The sequence below is a fragment of the Hippopotamus amphibius genome, chromosome 11, assembly GCF_030028045.1.
Source record: "Hippopotamus amphibius kiboko isolate mHipAmp2 chromosome 11, mHipAmp2.hap2, whole genome shotgun sequence".
Classification (NCBI taxonomy): Eukaryota; Metazoa; Chordata; class Mammalia; order Artiodactyla; family Hippopotamidae; genus Hippopotamus; species Hippopotamus amphibius.
Window position 1 is genome coordinate 34,954,180 of NC_080196.1, and position 27,768 is coordinate 34,981,947.

The 27,768-nt window shown below is 36.5% G+C and overlaps 1 protein-coding gene and 1 pseudogene across 5 annotated transcripts in view; both read right to left on the reverse strand.

The window, feature by feature from the left end:
- Positions 1-27,768, reverse strand: part of UBR2 (ubiquitin protein ligase E3 component n-recognin 2) — a 107,431-nt gene that overhangs the window by 64,466 nt on the left and 15,197 nt on the right. For all 5 annotated transcript variants that reach the window (XR_009047956.1, XM_057698590.1, XM_057698589.1 and 2 more), the window contains exons 3-7: positions 14,413-14,491; positions 12,451-12,564; positions 3,563-3,693; positions 1,278-1,416; positions 708-770 (exon numbers count right to left, since the gene is read on the reverse strand). Coding sequence is in view for 4 of the 5 variants with exons in the window: in XM_057698590.1 (XP_057554573.1) it covers positions 708-770; positions 1,278-1,416; positions 3,563-3,693; positions 12,451-12,564; positions 14,413-14,491 (526 nt within the window). In the remaining variant the exon portion in view is untranslated. The remainder of the gene's footprint in view (positions 1-707; positions 771-1,277; positions 1,417-3,562; positions 3,694-12,450; positions 12,565-14,412; positions 14,492-27,768) is intronic.
- On the reverse strand, positions 6,547-8,503 carry LOC130831067 (non-POU domain-containing octamer-binding protein-like; annotated as a pseudogene).

The window sequence follows — 27,768 nt, forward strand, 5'->3', positions numbered from 1 at the left end:
CTAGGGAAGGAGGAAGGCGAATGGGATTTAGAAGGGATAATAAAGGACCTCTATAATATTTTATTTATTTAAAATAAATATGAAGAAAATAAGCTATAATGTGGCACACAGGCACTCACTGTGTTACCTCTATTTTTATCTGTATATTTAAAATATTTCACAACATATAAAATTATAGTTTAAGAGGACATTTACATAAAATTCAGTTACATGGAATAGTTAAAAACAATAAATTCTAACTTCTAAAAATAAATCTAAATGTGGGGAATAGTCTTCTTTCAGATAAATTATATACTAAATGCTATTAGGATATGCAGCATACCTTGCTATAAGGTACCAAGAAACAACTTCCCTTGCATTCTAATCTTGGTGCTAAGGGCCAGTTTAATTCCTAAAAAGTAATGTGAAACCCTATCAAAAACAAAACAGAAAGCAAAAAACTTTCTAAGATGTCTCTGATAAAGAAATAGGAAGACAGGAAAAAAAAAAACTCATCTAAACATTCATTTTCTATACCAATCTTAGACACAGCTTAAAAAAAAAAAACAACAGGTAAAGCAATAAGCAATGCTCAAGCAACATGATTTTTAGTTGATACTGGCTTTACATTCATGAAGGCAGAAAAATATGTTCATAAATACCAAAATGTGGGACTAGCTTTATACTAATAAAAAATAAGAGCGTAGACATGTTTTTAAATTACTTACCACAATTACGGATTTCGCTTGTTCACAATACTGGAAGTCTCCATATCGAACAGACCTACGTCCCTGGAAATAAAGATACTTGAAATTAACTTGTAAAAATATTTATATTCAGTATTAATAACTTTTGAACCAGTAAACAAATAAACACAGTGTTATCTGAGCACATAATAACTCTGGTCAATTTTTAATATTTACAATGTTTATTCTATTCATTAATTAAAAAGTAAATTAAAATATTTTCCTTGAAAGCTATCCCAACATTTTTCAAGCCATTAATAAGTATATATCCTTGAACAATACAACATTTATTCCTCTAGGCTGCTATAATTTCTTTTCATAAATGAATATTTCTAACCATTGTGCAGGATGAGCGCAACTGTATCTATGTTTCCTCCTAAACTTTCTGACAATAGCTTACAGTTATACCCAATATATATTTGGGCCAATATTCATATGAAATTAAAGAAAAATAGCCTAGACATATATACCTCTAACTCAATTTTCTAGGATAACTTATCTGTATTAAAAGTTTAATTTATTATGTGATATCAATATAATGAAATTACTTACATCTCGATCTACTGTAGTTGCAAAGCCAATGGCTTCTTTTTGTGTACAGTTAACAGCTTTCTGAAGAGTATAAATAACTTGTTCATAGGTATGAACCTCATCATTAAACAACATGCAATAGTAGGTGTCACTCTTCTCTCTGTGGGTAAAAACATTTATTATATATTATCTATTTACATAACATCTTGCTCCAGGATTATTTATTAAGAGCACACTTTGTTCGAGGGAACGTGCTAGGTACTAGGCACATATCTGTAACGATGTCATCTGTGGTCCCCATACTCTGTGACACTACCAGCTGGTGGGATAAATACTGGACATATAATCTATGTGAACTGGCTTTTATCAAGAAGAACAAAATGGTAGAGTGGGATAAAACCAGTCTGGGAGTTCAGAGAACTGCCAAAGAAGTAACTTGAGAGCTGAAGTCAAAATTGGCTATCAGTGGTGCTCAGCTGGGGGCAATTCTCCTCTACCCTCTATAGATGACCACTTAGCAATGTCTGGAAACACTTTTGGTTGTCATGACTGGGGTGAGAGTGCCACTGGCATCTAGTGGGTAAGGGTCAAGGATGCTGCTAAAAATTCTACAATCCACCAGTCAGTGCCCATAATATCTGGCCCCCAAAGCCAACAGTGCCAAGGTTGAGAAACTATGGGCTAGAAGAAAGTGAAAGCAAAGGCTCTGAGGTGGCAAAGGTAAATACTGGGAGCTGGAGCACAGGGAGGAAGGAGGAGATTAGTTTGGAGAGAGGCAGAAATCTTAAAGACCTTGTAACGGATTTTGATTTTGCTATCCTAAGGGCAATCAAGGATTTGAATTAGTGAAACAGGAGCTATGGTCAGAACTGCCTTAAAGTTCACTTCAGCTACAGCGTGGAGAGTGAACCATGAGAGACAAGAGGCAGTATGACAGTCTAGTTAGGGACGTCATGTTGTCCAAGGATGAAACTAACGTAATATGGACTAGGACAGTAGTAATGGAAATAAACAGAAGCAGAATAATTTGATAGAGGGAGAACCAGCTGGACCTGAAATCTAAGTGGATATGGCTGACTCAGGTTTCTGGGCAGATAACATGCCATTTACTAAGATGGGAAAACATTACAAGAGAAGCAAGTTAGATTCTTTTCCCTTCTATATTGGTGGTCCCAGACTTCAATGGAACACAAAAATAAAAACACAACTCTTCTATTCTCTAGGGTCTAAATTTGGATCTGAGATTTAGATCTTAGCTGGTTCCCAACTCAAAATACATGAAGATAAAGTCATGAAGTAACTAAACAATTTTCAACATTTCCAAAAAGGAATACTAACTCCTCATTTTATTAAAAAACAACCTACAACCTAATTATTTGGAACATTTTGAGAAAGCAAAAAAGAAACACCACCAATGTCCTTTAGACTCTCACTTGTATTCAACCTTAACTATGAATACAATTCCAACAAGCTTGGGTAGAAGTAAAAGTAAAAAAGTATACTAAAATACAGGTGCCTGAACTAGCCTATATATCCCAAAGGCAGTTTAAATAGAACCCACTTGGAGATCACCAAAACGAAACCCTGTATATTGTGTGAACCCAAACCAGGTAACCAAGGAGAAAAGTGAGACCTTTCAATAAAGACCATGTGAAAACGGAAAAAAAAAGATCCCAAAACCAAAAAACGTAAAAGAGAAGGCTGCTTGAGGCAAGCACATTCATGCAGAAAAGTAAGCCCTGAACCTTAATATAGCTATAGCAGAATCCAGCTCTCTGGTCACAAATTTGCAATCTCCTCAATAATCTAAGAACAAATGGTAAAAATGTTAGATGTACACTGAAAGAAGCACAAAGTGTAGAATAAATTTTATAAAAATTTAGAATCAAAATGGTTAAAACTGAATTTGTGCATTTAGTCAAACCAGAAAACTCACTTAGAATCTAAGTGCTCATTCCCTAACCAAATCTGATAGATGAAACAAAAAGAGTTGTAGAGTTAACTTAAGAGCTTTGTCATACAAAGAGAAAAATGCCTTGGAACCAGTGGTAGAGCCTTGATGTGGCTAAAATATGGCTATAAATCAATGAAAGCAACCAACAGGGAAAAACCTCTACCAGTCAAATGGCTCACACATATTTAAAAACTATAAAATCAAGGCTATTATTTTGCTCAAAACTAATTTTATTATAAAAGATTATGTTCTATCCTAGCTGTATTAAAGTTAATTTGAGGAATCAGAATCAAAATGGTTAAAATTGAGCATGAGCAAATACAAATACAAGGAATAAACAGGCTGTACTTACGTTGTCTCTAAATCTGGTGGCAGTTCACTTTCTTTTTCCCAGGTTAATATCTCTACCGCATACCGAAACATAATAGCAAAAATGTTATAAGTTCTTGCTATAACATCTTCTGATAAATGCACAAGAGGATCCTGAAAAAATGGAAAAAGACAAGCAACCATGTTAAATGCACATTCTGCCTCCCTCCTCAAAACACTGCTGTGAAAAGCTGATTGATCTTCCAGCTTCAGCTTCTCTTCAATTTGATCCTATATGCCACATCTCAGCAAATCAAACTTCCTAAAACACTTTGTTCGGAGTAATCCCTATTACTGAATTATCTGAATCAAAATATTCCACGGCACTCCAATGCCCAATAAATAAATCTAAAAATTTTAGAATGCCATTCTAAGATCTTTAAAACCTAACATCAAACCGTGTTTACAGCTTCATATCCCTCTAATTCCCAATTTCCAGAATAAACAAAGGAATGTTATCTAAGGATAGACAAGCAATATTTAGTTTTAGAGATATTAAGGAGAGCCTGATTTTGAGGATTCTAAAGGGGAGAAGTCAACAAGGTCAGAAAACTGCTCCTTGATGTTGTTAAGAATCACTCACTTTCAGCGAGACAAGCTGTGAATGCACGTAACAGAGAACTTCTTACATTAGACTTAATAGTGTATAAGTCGCTAAATTTCAAGGTTAATGTTAAAAAGTGTTACTATAAACAGACAGTAAGGTTATCATGGTTTCTTTCAGTCAAGGTTGGCAAAATGTTTTACAGCATCTAATCTTAATGCTTAAATCTAAACATGTTATTTAGCTTAATGGCTAAATAGTGTTTGTTATATTCACCTCTCAATAAGAAAATCAATATATTCCAACATCATGGAATGGGAACCAGCACATTCTTGCAAATATACACAAGGATACAGAACATTTTTGTACCTCCTCACCAAGGATCAGCTTAATGGAACTGACATAAAACAAATGGAGGAGAATAATAACAAGAATGAAGGAAAAAAAGACAAAGATTCCTAAAGGAGATGGGTCTAGGGCTTAAAGAATGTAAGAAAAAGTAAGAAAAAGACTTTCCAAAGTCTTACAACCCTTTTTACCTACAACTCTTCTCAATAAACTGCTTTATACATTCCATCAAAAAAAAGTTTTTTTTATACTGCTACCGAGGTTTGCTCTTATGGAGACTTTAGAAGGTAACATGGTAAAACCAACTGTTACAAAGAAGGTACTGGAACTGGTACCTTATGGGGATTCATAAAAGAGTGGCTATTAATCATAATACAAACCTCACACTGTACTAAAACAGAAAATAGAACCAAAGTTTTCTTGGTGATCCTATCTCACTCTACAGTCACTCCATTTCTTGCAATTACGTCCCATAACATAAGACATTTAGAGGATTGCAGAATTATGATAAACAGGATTAAAAAGAATTAAATGGTGTTGGGACAGAAACAACAGCCAGTTCTTGAGAATCCAAGCCAGTAGTGTCCGAATCCCAGGGCCTGGTAGAGATGTTTCCTATCTGAAGTATACATCAGTTCAAAAATATACGATTATTTTTATTTTTAAATGGCCTACGGATATAGATTCTTCTTCCATCTTCGTATGCACATGTTAACTTCTTGAAAATGGTTACTAATTAAGAAACTATTTCTGCAGTGAAGAGATGCTAGGCTGTGCAAGCCTACTCATGTGTACAATGGTAAATTAAATGCTATTTGAAAAGCCTTCTGCTCAAAGTGCTCTCATCACAGCATAAGTCAGTTGGAATGAGAAAATAAATGACCATCTTATCCTATGTTGTATTATCTAATATGACTAATAATTGTTTTTGATGTTAGAGAATGCAAGCCTCTGTCAGTGAGTCAACTTTAATTTACTCTTCTTCTACACTAGAAGAATAGCATGCTGTTAGAAAAGTTACCTGTGCTTATCCTAGAGGACCATGGGGATTATGGAGAACCTTAACCTTTTATGTGATGCACTTCTATACTTCTATAATATTTGAATTTTTGAAATGTAAAAAAAAAAAAAAAAAAAAGCGTGGGGGGGATTCCCTGGTTAGGACTCCATGCTTTCACTGCTGAGGGTGAAGGTTCAATTCCTGGTTGGGGAACTAAGATCCTGCAAGCTGCACAACACAGCACAAAAAAAAAAAAAAAAAGGGCAAGCATATATTATAATAGAGTTTAACTGCTGTCATATGTAATACCTCTTTTACCTGTTTTATTATTAGGATTTTTTTCTTTCATAAATTTATTTATTTATTTATTTTATTGGCTGTGTTAGGTCTTTTTTTTTTTTTTTTTTTTTTTTTTTTGCTGTGCGCAGGCTTTCTTTTAGTTGCAGTGGGTGGGGGCTACTCTTCATTGTGGTGCGTGGGCTCCTCATTGCCGTGGCTTCTCTCGTTGTGGAGCACGGGCTCTAGGCATGTGGGCTTCAGTAGTTGTGGCACATGGGCTCAATAGTTGTGGCTCACAGGCTCTAAAGCGCAGGCTCAATAGTTGTGGTGCACGGGCTTAGTTACGCCATGGCACGTGGGATCTTCCTGGGGCAGGGATCGAACCCATGTCCCCAGCGTTGGCAGGTGGACTCTCAACCACTGCGCCACCTAGGAAGCCCTTAAAATGTATTTTAATAAGTTGATGTTGCATTACTTCATTTCTGAGAAAAACTCCAAAGGTATAAGGGACAAATCAAACATGGTACACCAATAAAAAATGCACAGCATAACTACCTAAGATAGGCAAACCTAAGAGCTACTGTCTGACCTTCAGCATACAGCAACCCTGTTCTCAAAATTGTACTAGGCCTACCAAGAAAAGCTGTGAACAGCAACATCATAGACACAAAAGGGCCACTTCTGGGTTGTCCTTACCCAAGAAAAACATGGAGGCAAGTTTAACACAAGATTTTTTTTTAAAGATATACTAAATGAAAATCTCTAAGAGAAAATGTCTTCCTTAGGACATGAAGGGGTAATATATGGGATACAACAGAACCGTATGTATGTTGTCTGTGACCTCTGAGGACATCTGCCTGAATTCCCATCTGGGAGCAAATGGAGCAACAGAGCCAAGGTCACTGTGGGATGTTTGGTTTTTGTGGTATATGTGGCAGTGTCTCTGGGGTGGGGGAGGTATAAGAACAAGAAAGCAAATAGAACAAGGTGGACAAAGTGGAATGATTAAGATTAATGGGGGCTCTAACTGGATCCATTTTGCCATGGCTCCCGGCCCCTCTGAGGCTCTCAACAATCACATGAGACTTCAGGAATGCACCACACAGAATTGGTTAAAGGATATACCACACAGAACTGATTTGTTAAAGATTGCCCCTCCTTACCCTCTGCCTCCAGCATACTCCCTAGATAGAGTACTACAGGCAGGGAAGACCTAACTATTGGGAGGAATCCCTAACACTTTTCCAGGGTAGAATTCAGCTAGTCCAAAATGGGTCCTTCTTTTAAGGGTTTTGGGAAACTAGACACTGCAATTTTATTAATATCGGCGACGTCTGTTTGGAGCAAATTCAGCTCCAGGAGCTGCACGGTTGAATGCAGGAGGGGTTCCACCAATTGCCCCAATTCCTTCCATTGCAGCAGTTTGGCCAAAGCATTCAGTTGTTGGTGGGGTCAATCCCAAGGTTCTATCTGGCATTATAGTGGCAGGTCCTGGAGGAGCTGGGGTACCAGCTGGCACAGGAGCAGGGGCCATAGAGCCACTGTTGTTTATGCCCATAACACCTCCCATAGCCATCTGACCCATCTGTATCTCCTGCTCTCTCGCATCAGGGAATGTTCCCGTGAATCCTTCCTGCTGTCGTCGCATCATTTCTTCTTGTTGCTGCCGCAACTCTTCCTCACGGCATCCGCGCTCCTCCTCCTGCCTGAGCTCCAGCTGCTTCCGTTTTTGCACTTTTTGGTTGTGCAGCTCTTTCATCCTCCTAAGTTCTTCTTGACGCCTCATCAAATCCTGCCTCCTTAGCATGACCTGGTGCTCATGGCGAGCAGCCTCCATCTCCACCTCCGGCTTCTCACGAGCTTCCTTGATGTTTTGGTCCACTTGGTCCTGCTGCTGCTTCTCCATCTCAATAAGTGCCTTCCAGCGCATGGCATACTCAAAGGACCTAGGCTGTGCAAATCTGGGTGGCTGCTCTCACTCCTTGTGAAATTGCTGGTTCTTTATAACCAGCTTCTCTGGGAGTCCCTCTTCATCATCTAACTGGTCCATGGGCTCCACAGTCACAGGTTGAGGAAATGTGGTTAGCAGGAAGGAGCCTTCACTGCATCTGTCCAGAGCTTTCCGAGCAGCTGGCTTCCCTGAGAATTCAACAATGCCTTTTCGTGAGGGCCTTCCTCGATCATCCACAATGACTACAGCCCTCTCCACCTGGCCAAACACAGAAAGGGCTTCCTCCAGCAGTTCACTGGACATACTGAGAAAGGTTTCGGACTGTAAGGGATGCACTATGGCAGGCAAAGCGCACACGCAGCTGCTTTCCACAGAGCGGCGTGTTGTCCAGTTCCACTTTGGCGATCTCCGCCAGGGTTTGTGTTTCCAAGCGGATAAAAAGCCAAAGCCCTTGTCCTTATGAATGAAGACTTTGCCTGCCTTCCCATATTTCTCAAATAGTTTCCTCATTTCCTCCTCAGTGATGTCAGGAGTAAGACTGACCACAAAGAGCCGGCTACGCTGGGTGAAGGTCTTCTCTCCTGGTTTCCTAAAATTCTTCAGGTCAATAGTCAAGCCTTCATTCTGGCTGCTGGCTTGCTACCCATTTGCAGGTATTGGTGGAGGTGGTGGCGGCTGCTGTTGCTGCTGATGGGCTGTTGATGGTGATGCTGATGATGCTTCCTTGGAGTGTGGTTTTGTTTCTCCAAGTTAAAAGTTTTATTGCTCTGCATTTTTGCACCCCTCTACCAACTGTTTTCTCTTTAGAGTAACGGCGATGCTACCCGGCCACTACCGTTCCGAGAAAAGCTAATATCTTATTTTTAAAAATTTTATTTAAAAAAAATTCCACTGCCGAAAAATATTTTCAAAAAACCAGTATACTGTACTGTCAGAGTTGTCTATATTACCTAGCTCCAGCACTTACTGTGTGGGACACTGTAGGCAAGTTTCTTAATCTAAGACTCAAGCTTTCACAGCTAAAAAATATGGGTAGCATTTATCTTACAGGGCTCTTCTGAGAATTAAATGAGTTAAACCAAGGAAAATATTTAGCATGATATTTAGCTACTAATTACCACTGCTCTATATTCAAATGGGATTGAGAGCAGCATTGATAAGCAAAAATTTCAGATAACTTTTTCACTGAGGTTGTTCACTCAGTTAATATTTGCTAATAAAATGAATTAATTCAGTTAAAAAATGAATTAAACTTCATCTCAAAAAGGATTTACAGCAACTATTTTTGGCTGCACGTGGCTTATGGGATCTTAGTTGCCTGACCACAGATTGAACCTTCGCTCTCAGCAGTGAAAGCACAGAGTCCTAACCACTGGACCTCCAAGGAATTCTCCTTCAGTAACTTAAGAATACATCCAATGTAATAAAATAGTACTAAAAAATAGATATACAAAGTAGGTAAAACGAAAATAAAGGAAGGAAAATAAATTGAAATCAAGATAACATCTATTTATAAATGCTGATCATATAAATTTCCAGACAGCTACTACAAGCAAGCTGTTTTCAAGATGCTCTAACAAAAGGAAACACAATCAGCTATCAGGTTCACACCAAGAGAAGCATAACATTTCTTAATGCAGAGACTCAAGAGAAATTTCTTACAATTTTTATGAAGATGAACAAAGGAGACACAAGGAAAGGTACCATCCCACCAGCCTCCCTACTCACCTCGCATGCTCAAGGGCCCATTTGGAAACCTAGTTGGGCATTTACTGTTGTCACAGTGATGGAAGATGCTACTGCCATTTAATGAGTGGGAATTAGGTATAATAAACACAATGCTTCTGACAGTGTATACCTGGGGTCAATAACTTTTTCTATAAAGAGTCAGAGAGTAAGTATTTTAGTTTTTGCAGGCTACAGGGTCTCTGTCACAGCTACTCAATTTTGCTGTTGTAGTGGAAAAGCAGCTATAGACAATACATAAACAATTAAGTGTGGCCATGCTGCAATAAAATTTTATTTATGGACAATGAAATTTGTATTTCATATAATCTACACATGCCACAAAATACTATCCTATTGGTTCTTCAACTATTAAAAAATATAAAAACCATTCTTGGATTATGGTGGTGCCAGTAACAGGCTGCAGACAAGATTCAGCCTGTGGGGCCAGAGTTTGCTGATCCCTGGCCTGAACAATGTCCCACCCCAAGTGCCAAGAGTTGAGAAGACCTGTGGAACTTCTAAACACTATCCCAACAGAAGTATATAATCAATTTTTTTTCAAATTTTTCTTAAGATGTAGGCTGAATGTATAACAAAAAAATTACATTCAATAAAAACAATTCTATAACAGACTAAAAAGGTACATTCCAAATATAATATAGCTTTCTTCCATTTCAAGCACAAAATATAGAAAACTTAGATAACGTATGGATTTAGTGAGTAGGGACCAGGTATGCTAAACATAGTGTTATCTTTTTAATATCTTATAGTCTCTTCTCGAAGACTTCATTTTCTCTTAACTGAATTCTTAAATAGGAATTAAATGGCAGAGTCTGGGGATTTGATTCTCTGTCAAATTGCTGGAATATATATTTTCCAGGCAGGACTGTATAATTTCAGCCAGGCAAGAATAATTTTGCTGATATCTTCTTAAAATTCAGGAAAGTAACCAAAGTCTTCACTATTTGACAGCTATCCCACTAATGTACGAGGATAAAGTCAACAGAGTAACTGCAGGCAGATTCATAATTTTTCTTAGAAAATTTAAAGTGAACCACGTGGTGGTATCTAGTACATTCATAATGTTGAGCCACAATCACCTCTATCTAGTTCTAAAACATTTCTATCACTTCAAAGTAAAACCCCTTATCCATTAAGTAGTTTTTCTCCATTCTTCCCTTCCCTATTCCCTGGCAACTACCAGTCTGTGTTCTCTACAGATTTATTCTGGATATTTCACATAAATGGAATCATACAATATGTGACCCTTTGCGTCCGGCTTCTTTCACTTAGCATGATGTTTTGAAAGTTCATCCACGTTGCAGCATTTATCAGTACTTCATTCCTTTTTACAACTAAGTAATATTACACTGTATGTTTATCCATTCAAACACCGATAGACATTTTGACTGTTTCCGCCTTTTGGCTATTATGAATGATGCTGCTACTAACCTGTGTGCGTGTGCTTATTTCAATACTTAATTCTTTTAGGTATATACCTAGAAGTAAAATTACAGGCTTATATGGCAATGTTTAACATTTGAGGAATAGCCAAACTGCCACAGTGCTGAATCACTTTGCATTCCCACTAGCATGGTACAGAGTTTCAATTTCTCCATATCCTTTCCAACACTTATTTGCTACTTTTTTGATTACAGCCATCCTAGTGGGTATCTCACTGTGATTTTGATTTACATTTCTCTAATGACTAATAATCTTGAGCATGTTTTCATGTGTTTGTTGGTCATTTGTATTATATCTTCTTTGGAGAAATGTCTATTCAGGTCCTCTGGCCATTTTTAATTGTGTTGTCTTTTTGTCACTGGGCTGTAAGATACATATTCTGGATACTACACACTTAGCAGATACGATTTGCAAATATTTTCTCCCAGAGTCCTAAAGTTTTACACTAGTTTTCAATTTTTTTTCAAAAGAAAAACCCTTTTTTCCAAATATATCTTTGTTTGCCTTGCTTGTATTTTTATATACAGAATGCCAATCTGATATGTGAGAGATAAAAACAGAGCTGCTCCAATTGTAGTGGAGAAATCTGAAACCCTGATTACTTGGTGTCTCTCTGTAGCAAATCCTCGAACACACGCACAAAGCAGATGAATACAAATATACATGTTTTCGATAGCACTCAATCATTTTGCACAATTTTTCATCTGTCCAAAACGCAGAACACAGTCTAAAAAACACTATCCTATACCATAGGTTTCTTTGGTTATTCTGGTGCACAGGAAGATATATGCACCAGGAAGGACTATTAATGTCCATTTGCCCTATACTGATATCAGACCTGCTTACTAACAATGCGTAAGTAGTTTAAAGGTACCTACCTCTCTGCCATTCAAAATTAAAAATTGAAATAAGAATCTTAAATCAAACATCAAACTGTCACAAACAGCAGAGGTTCAACTATTTAGTGAGAGTCCACTATATCACTACAAATATCATTTAGAGAAAAATAATGAAGGATTAACAACAATTTTTGAAAGCACACATTTACAGCAGGAATGAGAATAATCTGTACTGAGTTATCATCCCAATGTTTGGTCCCACCACATATCCAATGACACTGATTGACTGGGAGATGATGAGTAAGACTGTCTGCCATGTATGACTATAGAAAAGAAAGGTATCTGATTTACAAAGTCTTAGTCACAACACAAACAAAAACCAACTAAGTTAACTGGTCTACATATATAGGAAAAATAACCCCTTTAATGATAAATGAGGACTTAAAAAAAACTCATATATGCTTAAATTAAACAAATGCAAAAGTCCAAATTAAATTAAATTTCTAGAATTTCAAGTGTGTTCTACTAGTAATGGTATGGCACCCGTAAAATGCAAAAAACTTTCAAAGTATACTTGCTCACTGTTAATAGTGAGAGGACTATTGATATTTAACTTATCCATTTCTATATTATAACCTAATTCTTATGTCTGAAAATATTTCAAACACGTGGTTAAAACAGTATTTCTTTAGGAACAATTTTGTGAAAATGCTTTTACCTCTTCTTCCTCAATTTCAGAAGTGTTAAGTTCATGTTTCTGACAGTAAGGACCTTCTTTCCAAGCTTCAGTATCACCACAGTCACAGAAACCTCCACCTCCTGATGTTGTCATCTTGAAAAAAAAATCGTAAAGTATCTTGTCAATAAGTATTTACTGAGGGCTATTGGATTATAAATAGGAATATCAATGCTAAGGAAATAACACTGCTAAAGTGTTTCATTTCTTTGGAGGGATAAAATAATAAAATTCCAAACCTCTTAATGTTTTAAAGTTTATTTTAAATAAGTCTATAGGCTAATTTAAGTGATTTCAAAATAAAATAACCTACTTTGTAGCATCTAGCAAGCTCCAGCTATTTTAAAAAGGTAAAATATGTCCATTTGCATGACTTTCTAATAGGAAAATCATGGGAGTTTTCTTGTTAGGTTTTGGCGAAATTGGTATACTGTTGGTATCTATGCTACCAGGTTATACCATAATATAACAGATTCAAGAGCAGCAAAGATTCCTATCGCTGCTGTCTTCTACAAAAGTCTAATAAGAGTGTTACATCTATATTAGAAAAAGTGACCAACCAAAACTATAGAAATAGTTTATCTTTCTTTTCTAACACTCTCTAAATAGCATTCTTTAAAAAGGAAGAAAGCTCTGGAATTAGAAACATGGGCTGCCTGGTCATAAAACCTTTTACCACCTGCGGGGTTCAAAATTATTCATGCTTTCTTAAGATACAGCAATGATTCAAGGAATCTGGCAAGATAAAGTCTATTATTTAATAATTAGTAGACTGGAAATTCTGCTTTTTAAAAAATACTGTGAGAGTTTATGAATGGGTATGAGAAGGAAATTTTAAAAAGAGCCTTTCATATTTTGCCCAAAGGAAGTATCTGTGTGTTACATATCACCAGGTAATTAACGCATTCACAAATGATGGTTATTCTTAGGGGCTGCAAAGATACATGCCAAGAAACATGGACAGGCAGTCATATGGAAAGTGATACTCTCACCCTACAGCTCTTATGCGTGTTCTGGTAACCAAAGATAGACAGTTTAAAGGAAACTAGGACTCTCTTATTGATTTATGAAAATGAAAAGTACAAAAAGATGAATTCAATTTTGCAGCTGTTTTAGTTCACTGTTATCAGCACAGATAGAGTGAATAAAAACAAACAGGAGGAAAAGTCTTGAATCAACAGGGCTCGAATTAATAAGATGACTGCAATATTTCTTCTCTGTCATTTTATTTGAGGTTAGGGTGAAAAGTTCCAGCTACTAATGGTTCCTTAAACTTCTGAACGTTCACAGCTCTGTCTTCAATTTCCAGTAGAGGAACCAAGACAGGCTTAGCAATAATCTGCTTATGTATTTTGTATCCCTGACTTAAAAGCAAACACACTTGATTTTTGGAAAAGTATTAATTGCATTACACAAGTTAAAAAAAAATTGGTTAGTCTTATGTTCTGGAGTTGGCCCTTTTCTACATTGTAATTGATGTCTCAAATATTAAGAAATGACAAATCTTCTGTAGAAGTTGACCAATAGAACACTTCTTAAAGGTATAATCCTGTCACTTTTCCTTATTTTGCTCACTCATCCTCCCTTCAGAACCTCTCTCTCACATTTTAACTTTCGCATTTACCCTCTAATTTTTGATAACTTGCTTTACAAACCTAAAATTATAAAGATAATAAACATTAAAAAAATAGCAAAACAAACTAGTTGAAAACCAATACTGGAAGAGCTGCTATGTGTACAGCCTTTCTTAAAACATGTGTTCCATAAAACCTGGATTCATAATTTATCTCTACACTGCCATCACACATTTAACAGTATTTAAATAAGACATTTCTTAAACCACTCTCTCGTGTCAGCGTTAAATTTTGGAATTTTAAAAAGGAAGAAAAGGTACTGAGTATAAAATTCAATACTAGGTGTGGTTATTATCTGGATATTACTAACCCTATATCGATGGTCTCTGTGAATACTTCCCAAAAAGCACTCCATGCATAAAACACAAGTTGGATCAACTGCACAGTCTCTGTAAAGTTAAAGAAAAAAAAAAAATCAGTGTCATAAAATAACTGTATATTTTACTACATAATATTTCAAATTGGAATCCATCTTAGAAGAGCCAGAACAGTGAAATGCCTTAGTGTTAGAAGAAAGAAACTGTTATTCCCAAAGATCTGTCAGATCTTTGTTCAACGAAGTCAGCTTAAGAACCTGCTTCTCATACTGGATGTGTAGTAGGGAGTCTTAGAAGGCACATGTTACTAGAATGTTAATTTTCCCTAAAGATTTGGGGAAATCATATTTTATATTAAAATACAGATGTATATGGAATAGATTTTAAATATTATAGATTCTGAAGATATATTTTGAGATTTCAAATAACTTCCTCCAAACAGATATTTCAGACCAAGGGTCTTCAAAGTGGTATGTGTATATATATATACTCCTCAGAAAGGCAAGATGTCTAACATGCAAGAAGACAATATTAAAACTTACATTTCTATTTAAATTTTAACTAATTTAAAAGGCAATAACATACTAAGTGTTCAATACACAGGCTGGCATGGGTCTCTACACCTGGTCTGTATATCTGATGGTCACACAACCCTTATGGTTCATAAGACATCCTGGTGGGGAAATAAGAGTTCCACAAGGTGAATGGGTCGACAGTGGTGCCCTTGATCATTTCATTTGCTTTTATCATACTGCCAGTTAGATATATTTACAGATCATAAGGTAAATAAGAGAATTTCTGTAATTCTATGAAATGAGATGGGGTGTCATGAAAATCTTTAAATTTCCCCTAATCCTTGTTTCTGTATCCTCATAGGCAACCACCATACTATGCTTATTGTGTGCCCTTTTATTTGTATATGTTCTTGCAAAATGTTTTTGAATGCATGTATTTTTTTAAAATTCTTTTTTAAAAATTGTAGTTGGTTTACAATATTTTATTAGTGTCAGGTGTACAGCAAAGTGATTTGGATATATATATGTGTGTATATATATATATTTTTCAGATTCTTTTCCATTATAGGTTACTACAAGATGCTGAACATAGTATCCTGTGCTGTATAGTAAATCCTTATTGTTTAGTGAGTGCATGTATTTTTTTAATTAATTAATTAATTAATTGATTAATTTTATTGTCTGTGTTGGGTCTTTTTTTGCTGTGCGCGGGCTTTCTTTAGTTGCGGTGATTGGGGGCTACTCTTCGTTGTGGTGCGCGGGCTCCTCATTGCCATAGCTTCTCTTATTGTGTAGCATGGGCTCTAGGTGCGGTGGGCTTCAGTAGTTGCAGCACATGGGCTCAATAGTTGTGGCTCACGGGCTCTAAAGCGCAGGCTCAATAGTTGTGGTGCACGGGCTTAGCTGCTCTGCGGCATGTGGGATCTTCCTGGAGCAGGTATTGAACCCACGTCCCCTGCATTGGCAGGCGGATTCTTAACCACTGCGCCACCTAGGAAGCCCCGAGTGCATGTATTTTTGATGTGTGCAAATCTTACTGTATTATATCTCATTCTGTTCTTTTTTTTTTTACATAGATTTATTTATTTTTATTTATTGGCCGTGTTGGGTCTTTGTTGTTACATCCAGGCTTTCTGTAGTTGTGGTGAGCAGGGGCTACTCTTTATTGTAGTGCACAGGCTTCTCATTGCAGTGGCTTCTCTTGCTGCGGAGCACAGGTTCCAGGCGCAGGCTTCAGTAGTCACCGAGCATGGGCTCATTAGTTGTGGCTCACAGGCTCCAGAGCACAGGTTCAACAGTTGTGGTACATGGGCTTAGTTGCTCCGTGGCATGTGGGATCTTCCCAGACCAGGGCTCGAACCCGTGTCCCCTGCAATGGCAGGCAGACTCTTAACTGCTGGGCCACCAGGGAAGTCCCTCAATCTGTTCTTTTACTTTTTCAATTCTGTAACATAATCCATTCATTTTGTATGTGAACATTTGATTCGCTGTTTCTAATTAGTATATAATATGCCATGGCATGTTCCAAAATATTTTTTCTATTATCCCTGCACTGGATACCTGGATTACTCCCAATGCCTTTCTACCACAAATAATTCTGCAGTGAATACCCTTGTAAATGTTCACATGGATCTGACTGAGATTTTTTTTTGCATATAAACTCAAGAGCAGAATTGTTGAGGCATATACATATAAAGTTTTTATTCTGAGTGCTATGCCACTGTCCAGAGTGGCTACATGTTCCCCAGCAGTGTGTAAGGGTTTTTATATCCCTGCATCTTCATCAGCATCTGGTTTTTATCTAGTTTGCTAATGTGTACCAGCTTAGCATATATGAAATATCCTACTGTTTTAATTTGCATTTCTCTGACTGCTAATACATTTGAGCAACTCTTCATATGCTTACTGAGGATTTCCTTTCTATAAACTGCCTGTTTATATCCTTTGTCCATTTTTCTTCTGGGATTGCTTTATCTTGTTTATCTGCAGGAGTTCCCTATATAATCCAGGCTAGAGGATATTAATTACTTGGCAATTTAAACATTGCAAACATTGCCTCCCACTTGTCACCTGTGTATTAGTTTTGCCCATGGGGTCCTTTGTTAAACAGAACTCCCAATTTTTACACAATTAAATTTACACACAAATTGGTTTGTTCTTTGAGGTTTTAGAAGTTCTTTACCCAAACCTAGGTCACAAAAATATACGTTTTTAAAGAAAATCATTTCCCTCTATTAAATCTTTTGGTTTTATCTTCTGTATTTAGGTGTTTAATCCATCTGGAATCTACCTTTGCATATGATATAGGACAGACATACTGTTTTATTCGCCATATATAATGAGCTGCTTTCTTTTTCTAAAACCATCTACTAAACAATCTAACTTTTATCTATTGTTGTGGTGTCACCTTTATAATATATTAAGTTTCCATACATCCTTGGGTCTATATCTAAGCACTCCAATATGTCTGAGTGATCTATTTGTTCTTATACTATACCACACTGTATTACTATGGCTTTTTGTAGTACTGGGTTGGCCAAAATGTTGCTCTGTTTTTCCCTGTATGATGGCTCTAGTAGCACTTAGTTGTCTTTAACTTCATTCAAAACTATTTTGTTAGATTGTACTCACAGCTGTCATATCACCATGCATTTAAAAAAAACAAACTTATTGAAGTTGGTGAATTTTTGTGTACCCATTTTAATACTGAAGATGGAAGAAAAAAAGCAACATTTTTGGCATATTATTCTTTATTATTTCAAGAAAGGTAAAAACGTAACTGAAATGCACAAAAAGATTTGTGCAGTGCATGCAGAAGGTGCTGTGACTGATCAAATGTGTCAAAAGTGGTTTGTGAAGTTCTGTTCTAGAGATTCTCACTGGACAATGCTCCACGGTTGGGTAGACCAGTTGAAGTTGAAAGCAATCAAATCAAGACTGAGAACAATCAACATTATACTACGCAGGAGACAGCTGACATACTCAAACTATCCAAATCAAGAGCTGAAAATCATTTGCACCAGCTTGGTTATGATAATTGCTTTGATGTTTGGGTTCCACATAAGTTAAGCGGAAAAAAACCTTCTTGACCGTATTTCCGCATGCGATTCTCTACTTAAATGTAATGAAAATGTTTCATTTTTAAAACAAATTATGACAGGCGATGAAAAGTGGATACTGTACAATAATGTGGAATGGAAGAGATCGTGGGGTAAGTGAAATGAACCACCACCAACCACACCAAAGGCCGGTCTTCATCCAAAGAAGGTGATGTTGTATATATGGTGGGATTGGAAGGGAGTCCTCTATGATGAGCTCCTTCTGGAAAACCAAACGATTAATTCCAACAAGTACAGCTCCCAATTAGACCAACTGAAAGCAGCACTTGATGAAAACCATCTGGAATTAGTCAACAGAAAACACATAATCTTCCATCAGGTTAACACAAGACCACATGTTTCTTTGATGACCAGGCAAATACTGTTTAGCTCGACTTGGAAGTTCTGATTCATCTGCCATATTCACCAGACATTGCACCTCTGGATTTTCTTTTATTTGGGTCTTTATAAAATTCTCTTAATGGAAAAAATTTCAATTCCCTGGAAGACTGTAAAAGGCACCTGGAACAATTCTTTGCTCAAAAAGATAAAAAGTTTTGGGAAGATGCAATTATGAAGCTGCCTGAAAAATGGCAGAAGGTAGTGGAACAAAAGAGTGAATATGTTGTGCAATAAAGTTCTTGTTGAAAATGAAAAATATGTCTTTTATTTTTACTTAAAAACCAAAGGAAATTTTGGCCAACCCAACATATCTTACTATCTGATAGGGTAAATTCCCCTTTATTCTCTTTTTTAAAGGTTGACTTAGCTATTCATGAATTCTTATTTTCCAATAAGTATAGTGGGAGAACAATCTGCATGGCTTTGAGCCTCGAGAATTAAGTGAGGTTTTGTTTAAGGCCAAATATACAGATTACTTTTTAAAAAATTGAGATATAATTCACATATTATAAAAAGCACCTTCCTAAAGTATATAAATTAGTTGTTGTGCAACTATAACTAACCGGAACATTTAGGGAAACGTCTATTCAAATCCTTTCCCCATTTTTTAATTGGGTTAACTTTTTGTGTCCCTTATATTTTCTACCATAAAAATTCTATTTGTCAAATATGAAAACTGCCATTTTAGCTTTCTTTTGTATCATACTTTTTGCCTGGTATATTTTTCTCCACTGTTTCTATTCCTTTTTTTTTTTTTTTTTTTTTTTTTTTGCTGTGCTGCGGGCTTTCTTTAGTTGCAGTGAGCGGGGGCTACTCTTCGTTGTGGTGTGCGGGCTCCTCATTGCCGTGGCTTCTCTTGTTGCAGAGCATGGGCTCTAGGCACGTGGGCTTCAGCAGCTGCAGCATGTGGGTTCAATAGTTGTGGCTCACGGGCCCTAAAGCGCAGGCTCAATAGTTGTGGCACATGGGCTTAGTTGCTCCGCAGCATGTGGGATCTTCCTGGAGCAGGGATCTAACCCATGTCCCCTGCATTGGCAGGCAGATTCTTAACCACTGCGCCACCTAGGAAGCCCTCTATTCTATTTTTAGCAACTTTCTGTTTTACTTTGCCTCTCATAGGTAACATTTTTGGATTTTTAAAAATCTGAGAACTACTGTCTTTTTCTTATTTTTATATTTAAAGGTACAATTTGGTATTTTTTTTCTTATTAGTAATGTATATATGGCAATCCCAATCTCCCAATCCATTCCACCCCAACCCTCCCCCACTCCCCCACCTTGGTGTCCATATGTTGGCTCTCTACATCTGTGTCTATTTCTGCCTTGCAGACCGGTTGATCTGTACCATTTTTCTATACTCTCCATGTATGCGTTAATATACGATATTTGCTTTTCTCTTTCTGACTTACTTCACTCTGTATGACAGTCTCTAGGTCCATCCATGTCTCTACAAATGTCCCAATTTCGTTCCTTTTTACAGCTGAGTAATATTCCATTGTATATACGTACCACATCTTCTTTATCCATTCATCTGTTGATGGACATTTAGGTTGCTTCCATGACCTGACTATTGTAAATAGTGCTGCAATGAACACTGGGGTGCATGTGTCTTTTTGAATTATGGTTTTCTCTGGATATAAGCCCAGTGAGAACTACTGTCTTTTTATATAATTATTAAGAAAAGTAAAGCCAGTGGCTTGTTCTCCAGGAGCCATCACTTAACAGAAAAGACAATCATGCAGAGTTACAGTACCAGTCATTAAATGCCATTATATTAAAGGTATGTTGGGTTGGTGAAAGCATCCATCTCAAAACCCTCTTGATCATGGTTCCCTTTTATTAAAATGTTTAGAGCACGTGCCACCTATCTATATGTAAATATACTCATATTACATATATATTTATATTAATAAGTTTATATTGATAGGTTATACATATGCACTGCTGTACTAATTAGAGTCCCTCAATTACACTGTAACTGGAGTCCCAAGAGTGGAAAAAACAAGGCAGAAAATATATTTAAAGACATAATAACCTAAACTTTCCAAACTTGGTTAAAGACAAGAAACTCAAGGAACACCAAGAAGATAAATGTAAAGAACATATGGCTATAGGTATATCATAACAAGACTGCTGAGATTCAGAGATAAAGTAAAAATCTTGAAGGCGGCGAGAGAAAACCAACACATTTCACTTAAGGGAATATAGATATGCTAATAAAAGCTGACTAATCATCAGAAACCACAGAGGTCAGGAGAGAGTGGAACAGAATCTCTAAAATGTTGAAAAGGAAAAGAAAGTATCAACCCACAATTCTATATTCAGGAAAATATCCTTTAAAAAAAATGAGTGCAGACTTGCAGTTTGGAGGTCACCACTTTGCCCTAACAACAGTAAAAAACTCAACAAACTGAAGTATCAACAATTCTTCTTAGATCAACAATTCACTTAGGAGAAGTGAAGTCACAGGGCAAACTGCTAACCCCAAAATTGGAGAGACCAACAGATGAATACAGAGAATCACAACTTATGAGAGCAGAAAGCCACTAGCACAAACCTCCACAGGAACCAGCACTGAGGTAGGGAAGCCTGAACTGTAATTAAACCAATTGTTGAAAGCTCAGTGTAGACAAGTTTGAGAAATTAAACATTTCAGGGGACCTGGTCATTGGGGGCTCCATACTTCCGTGAGTTTTATTTCCTGGAGTTCTACTAGGTTCTTACAGTGACTATCAGAGAAAAATTCTCTAATGCTTCCAGCAGAGGAGGGTAAAAGGAACCATTCTGAAATATGTCAGAGCATTCTGTTCTTAAAGTTTGCCTGCAGAAGAAACTGTTTAATCAGAGCCTCACCTGGTGGGGTTTTATCAGTCTAACCGACCTGAAAAAGGGAAATACCCAATTCCAGCCCACTCTAGCCATCCTGTCCCAACTAAAAGGGGAATGGGGGGCCTTGAGAAACACATGTGAAGTTCACAACCCAGAGGCACAGGCACACTAAAAGACTGCGACCTAATCACACGACTACATAATGCTTCTCCTCCCTCACCCATTACCACCATGTTATTTTTCTTTCTGCTATAATTTTCTAGTAGAGGTTTTTGTCTTTTTAAATTTTATTGAAGTATAGTTGATTTACAATGTTGCGTTAATTTCTGCTGTACAGCAAAGTGACTCAGCTGTGTATGTGTGTGTATATCCACACACACACACACATATATATTCTTTTCCATTATGGTTTATCACAGGATACTGTATATAGTTCCCTGTGCTATACTGTAGGACCCTGTTGTTTACCCATCCTATACATAATTGGATTGCATCTACTAAGCCCAAATTCCCAACACTTCTCTCCTCCACACCCCCTTCTTCCTTGGCAACCACAAGTCTGTTCTCACATTATTAAAGGTCTATTTACAAGAGTCCCTTTTACCCAGTATATCATATGCCTAGAGATCAAGAAAAAAATTATAAGACATACTAAAAGGCCAAAAATACAGTTTGAAGAGACAGAGCAAGCATCAAAATCAGACTCAGATATTGGAATTACCAGACCTGGAATTGAAAACAATTATGATTAATATGCTAAGGGCTCTAATGGACACAGAAGACAGCTTGCAAGAATAGATGGGCAGTATAAGCAGAGATGGAAATCCTAAGAAAGAACCAAAACGAAATGCCAGAGATCAAAAACACTGAAACAGAAATGAAGAATGACCCTGATGGACTTATTAGTAGACTGGATATAGCCAAGGAAAGAACCTCTGAGTCTGAAGCTATCTCAATAGAAAGCTCTAAGGGTGATGCATGGGAGGGCAGTTTGGGGCAGAATGGATACATGCATATGCATGGCTGAGTCCCTCTGCTGTGCAGTTGATACTATTACAACATTGTTCATCGGCTATACTCCAATATAAAATAAAAAGTTAAAGAAACAAGCAAACAAATCCCTTAAATGTGTGTCGGGGGTGGAGGCGGTAAAAAGAAAGTTCTAAGGCTGAAAAGCAAAAAGTAAAAAGACTGGAAGGAAAACAGAACAGAATATGCATGAACTATGGGACACCTACAAAAGGTTTAACATATGTAATGGGAATACAAAAAAGAGAGGAAAGAGAAAGTAATAGAATATTGAAAACAATATTTACTGAGAATTTCTCTAGATCAATGTCAGGGACCAAACCACAGATCCAGGAAGTTCAAAGAACATCAAGTGGGATAAACACCAAAAAACCTTGTACCTTGTCATATCATTTTCAAACAAGAAATCAAAGATAAAGAAAAAATCCTGAAAGAAGCCAGGAGAAAAACACTTTACCGATAGAAGAGCAAAGATAAGAAATATATCTGACTTCTCCTCAGAAACCAGACAAGCAATAGGAAAGTAGAGTGAAATATTTGAAATGTTGAAAGAAAAAATGCCTACCAACCTAGAATTCTGTACCTGCAAATTTACCATTCAAAAGTGAAGCCCAAAGAGGGACTTCCCTGGTGGTGCTGTGGTTAAGAATCCGCCTGCCAATGTAGGGGACACAGGTTCAATCCCTGGTCCGGGAAGATCCCGCATGCCACAGAGCAACTAAGCCTGTGCGCCACAACTACTGAAGCCCGCCCAAGAGCCTAGAGCCTGTGCTCTGCAACAAGAGAAGCCACTGCAATGAGAAGCCCGTTCACCACAACGAAGAGCAGCCCCCGCTCACCACTACTAGAGAAAGTCTGCACACAGCAATGAAGATCCAACACAGCCAATAAATAAATAAATAAATGAACCATTTAAAAAAAAGGTGAAAGCCTTACAAAATAAAAAAGTGAAGGCGAAAGAAAAACTTTCTCAGGCAAACAAAGTGGACTAGGGTTACTTGTAATAATATCTCACAAATCCTAGGGCAGCCACTGAAAAAGGTAAAAAATATATACAACACTGATATACTATGAAAGGAGTGGCTATATCAACATTTGATAAAATAGACGTTAAGACAAGGACTATTACAAGAATTAATAAAGGTCATTGGCATTTCATAATGATAAAAGGGTCAATGTATAGCAATTATAAATATCTATGTATGTGGTTAATAAAAGAGCTTTTAAATACATGAAACATAAACTGATAGAACTAAAAGAAGTAAACAAATCCACAATCACATTTGGAGATTTTCATACCCCTTTCTCAGTAATTGAAAGAACTAGTCATGGGACTTCCTAGGTGGTGCAGTGGGTAAGAATCCGCCTGCCAATGCAGGGGACACGGGTTCGATCCCTGCCCCAGGAAGATCCCACATGCCACAGAGCAACTAAGCCCGTGAGCCACAACTATTTAGCCTGTGCTCTAGAGCCCGTGAGCCACAACTATTGAGCCCATGTGCCACAACTACTGAAGCCCACTCGCCTAGAGCCCGTGCTCTGCAACAAGAGAGGCCACTGCAATGAGTAAGCCTGTGCACCACAATGAAGAGTAGCCCCCACTTGCCGCAACTAGAGAAAGCCCGTATGCAGCAACGAAGACCCAACACAGCCAATAAAATAAATAAGTAAATAAATAATAAATAAATAAACAGAAAGAAAGAACTAGTCATAAAAATCAGTAAGTATAGAAGACCTGAATGGCACAATCAACCACCTTGTCCTAATTGACATTTACAGTTTATCACATCCAGCAACTGCAAAATACACCTTCTTTTCAAGTGCATATGGAATGCACAAGACTGACGATGTTGCTAAGTCATAAAACAAGTCTCAATAAATTTAAAGATTGCAGCCTTACAGCACTTTAATTGTGTTAGAAACCAGTTACAACATATCTAGGAAAGCCTCAAATATATGAAAATTAAACAACACACTTCCAAATAAACCCATGGATTAAAGAATAAAATATAAGCACATTAAATCAAAATTAAGTAGAAAGAAGAGTAGAAATCAAACAAAACAGATAAAAAAGAAAATAAAGCCCAAAACTGATTCTTTAATCAGTTTTATTAATCTTTTCAAAGAGAGAAAACACAAATTATTAATATCAGAATGGATGAGGGGACCTCACTATAGATACCACAGACATCAACAGTATAAGGAAATACGCACAGTTTTATGCCAATAAATTTGACATTATACAATGAAACATATTTCTTGAAAAGTGCAATGTACCAAAAGTAACACAAGATGAAATAAAGTTCTAATAAGTATCAGAGAAATTTAATTTGTTATTAAAAACTTCCTATGAAGAAAACACCAGGCCTTGATGGTTTGCTTTATTGGAAAATTCTATCAAACACTGAAGGAAGAACACATACCAATTTTACACAAATTCTTCAAAAATATAGGAAAAAGGAATACTTCTCAATTCATTTTATAAGGCCAGCATAACTCTATTACCAAAACCAGATAAAGACATTACAAGAAAGTGACAGATGGTATATTTCATGGATTACAGACACAAAAACCCTTAACATAACACTAGCAAATTGAATCCAGCAACATATAAAAGTTATAATACATGATAATCAAGCAGAATTTATCTCAGTAACGAAAACTGTTTGGGAAAAAAGATCAATCTATGCATTCATTAACGGAATAAAAAGGGAAAATTATGATAATCTCAATAGATGTAATAAAAGCAACTGACAACATTCAGTCATTTATTTAAAAAAACAAAACCAAACCAAAACAAAAAACCACTCAGCAAACTAGGAATAGAAGGGAATGTCCTCAATGAGATAAAGTGTGTATATGAGAAAACTATACCTAACATCATACTTAATGGTAAAAGACTGAATGCCTTCCATGCAAGGCAACGATGCCCTACTTTCACCAGTGCAATAAGGCACAAAAAAATAAAGGCAGAAAGATTGGAAAGGAACAGATAAAACTATCCCCATTCACAGAGGACACAATTATGCAAAAGTCCTAAGGAACAAAAACCAGAAGAAAACAAAAACTACTAGAACTACTAAGTGAATTTAAATTTTGCAGGTCACAGGACACAAGACTGGTATCAGAAACCAACTGTATTTTTATATTCACAGAAGAAAATTGAAATTAAAACTAAGAAAAAAAATTCCATCATAAAATATTTAGGAATAAATATAACAAAAAGTGTGTACACCTTCTATATAAAAACTATAAGACACGGTTAGAGGAGATTAAAGGAGACCTCAATAAATGGAAAGATATAAGATGTTCATGGATTGGAAAACGCGATATTGTTAAAATGTCAATTCTCCCCAAACTGCTCTATAGAGTCAATGCAATCCTGATCATAATCTCAGCAGTCTTTCTTAAAAACAAACATGGACAAGCTAATTCTAAAATTTATAGAATGCAAAGGATCTGAAACAGACAAAAGAAACTTTAAAGGAACAAAAATGGAATCAATTCAAAGTTTACTACAAAGTTACAGTAATCAATTTAATGTGGTTACTGGCATAAGAATAGCCACATCAATGAACTGAATTGATTAGAGTGTTCTGAAATAGACCCACACTCATGTGGGCGAATGGTTTTTGGTAAGATACCAAAGCAATTCAATGGGCAAAGAAATAAATGGTGCTAGAACAACTGGATTCCCACATGTATTAAAGTAAATGAAGCTCAACCCCTACACCTCAAGCCACATTAGTTTTGAGACAGATCACAGATCCAGATATAAAATCTAAAATTTCAAAGTTTACAGAAGAAATCTGAGAGACTATCTTTGCCACCTGGGAGAAGACAGATATTTCTTTAACACAGGAAACAATCAACATAAAATTTAAAAGTTGTAAGTTAAACTCCATTAAATTTAAAAACTTTACCATCAAAAGACACCATATAGGCAAGTCACAGACTAGGAGAAAATATTCACAAAACATGTCTGACAAAGGCCTTGTATCCAAAATAGATAAAGAACTCGGGGAATTCCCTGGAGGTCCAGTGGTTAGGACTCCAACCTCTCACTGCAAGGGGTCTAGGTTCAATTCCTGGTCAGGGAACTAAATCCCACAAGCTGCTCAGCGAAGCCAAAACAAACAAACAAACAAACAAAGACACAAACACACAAAACCACAAAGCAACAGAATACATAAAGAACCCCAAAAGTCAGTAATAAAAAATATAAAGAAGCCAATAAAAAACAGACAAAAGACTTGAACAAAAACTTCATTAGTTAAATGGGCAATGAACACAAGTAAAATTGCACCAACATCATTAGTCATCAGAGAAAATTAAAACCGTATTGAGATATCACTATATAGAACAGTGAAAATTTAAAAGACTAACATCAAATGTTAGTGAGAATATGGAGCAAATGGAACAATTATTGGTGGGAACAAAAAAGTATCTTAGAAAAAGTTTCGGCAGTTTCTTATCAAGTTCAAATATACCTGCCCTTTAACAAAGCAATTCAACTCCTGGGGATTTATCCATGTCCACAAAAAGACTTGTTTTGCAAATGGTCGTAGGCAGCCTAAGAGTGTTCACTCTATTAGATAACAGTCTAGGAAAGCCTATCTTAATGGTGTCTTAATATTCCTAAAATGTTTCATAAAAAGCGATGATTTTAATAGTGCAAGATTCAGTATTTGGTACTTTATTTTATTTTTTATTTTTATTATTTGGCCATGCTGCACAGCATGCAGGATCTTAGTTTCCTGACCAGGGACCGAACCTGTGCCCCTGCAATGGAAGCAGAGAGTCCCAACCACTGGTCTGTCAGGGAATTCCCTTACTGGGTATTTTAAACACACAGATTTATAGTTTAGTACAAAATAATAATGCCTAATACTTTAATATGCTGCATTTAAAATAATGTTGGCATAAGCTGATATGACTTATGAAATAAACTACCATTTTCCTTAGCTTTAAATATTTAAAATTTCTACTAAAAATCTGAATGAGTTTATCAAAAAAAAAAGTCATAGAAGCCTTAATTATGACAGCCTCAAACTGAAACAACTCAAATGTTCATCAGTAGGACAATGGATTATGGGCAATTACACTACATTCACACAACGGACAATTATTCAGCAATAAAAATGGAAACAACTTCTAGTAATCACAGGATCATGAATGAATTAGATATACATTATGCTGAGTACAAGAAGCCAGGCACAAAAGAGTATAATTTCATTTTGATGAAGTTCTAGAACGGACAAAACTAAGGTGAAAATGTCAGAACAGTGGTTAGCTAGGGGCTGGAGCTGTTAACAAGGAAATTTCTAGTCAGATAGAAATGTTCTCTATCTTCTGAGTTACATGAGGTTAACTACTGTCAAAAACGTACACTTAAGATTTGTCTTTTGAAATATGTAAATTTTCCCCTAAAAAATAAAGAACTTAAATAGAGTATCAATAGGAAAATTTTGGTGAT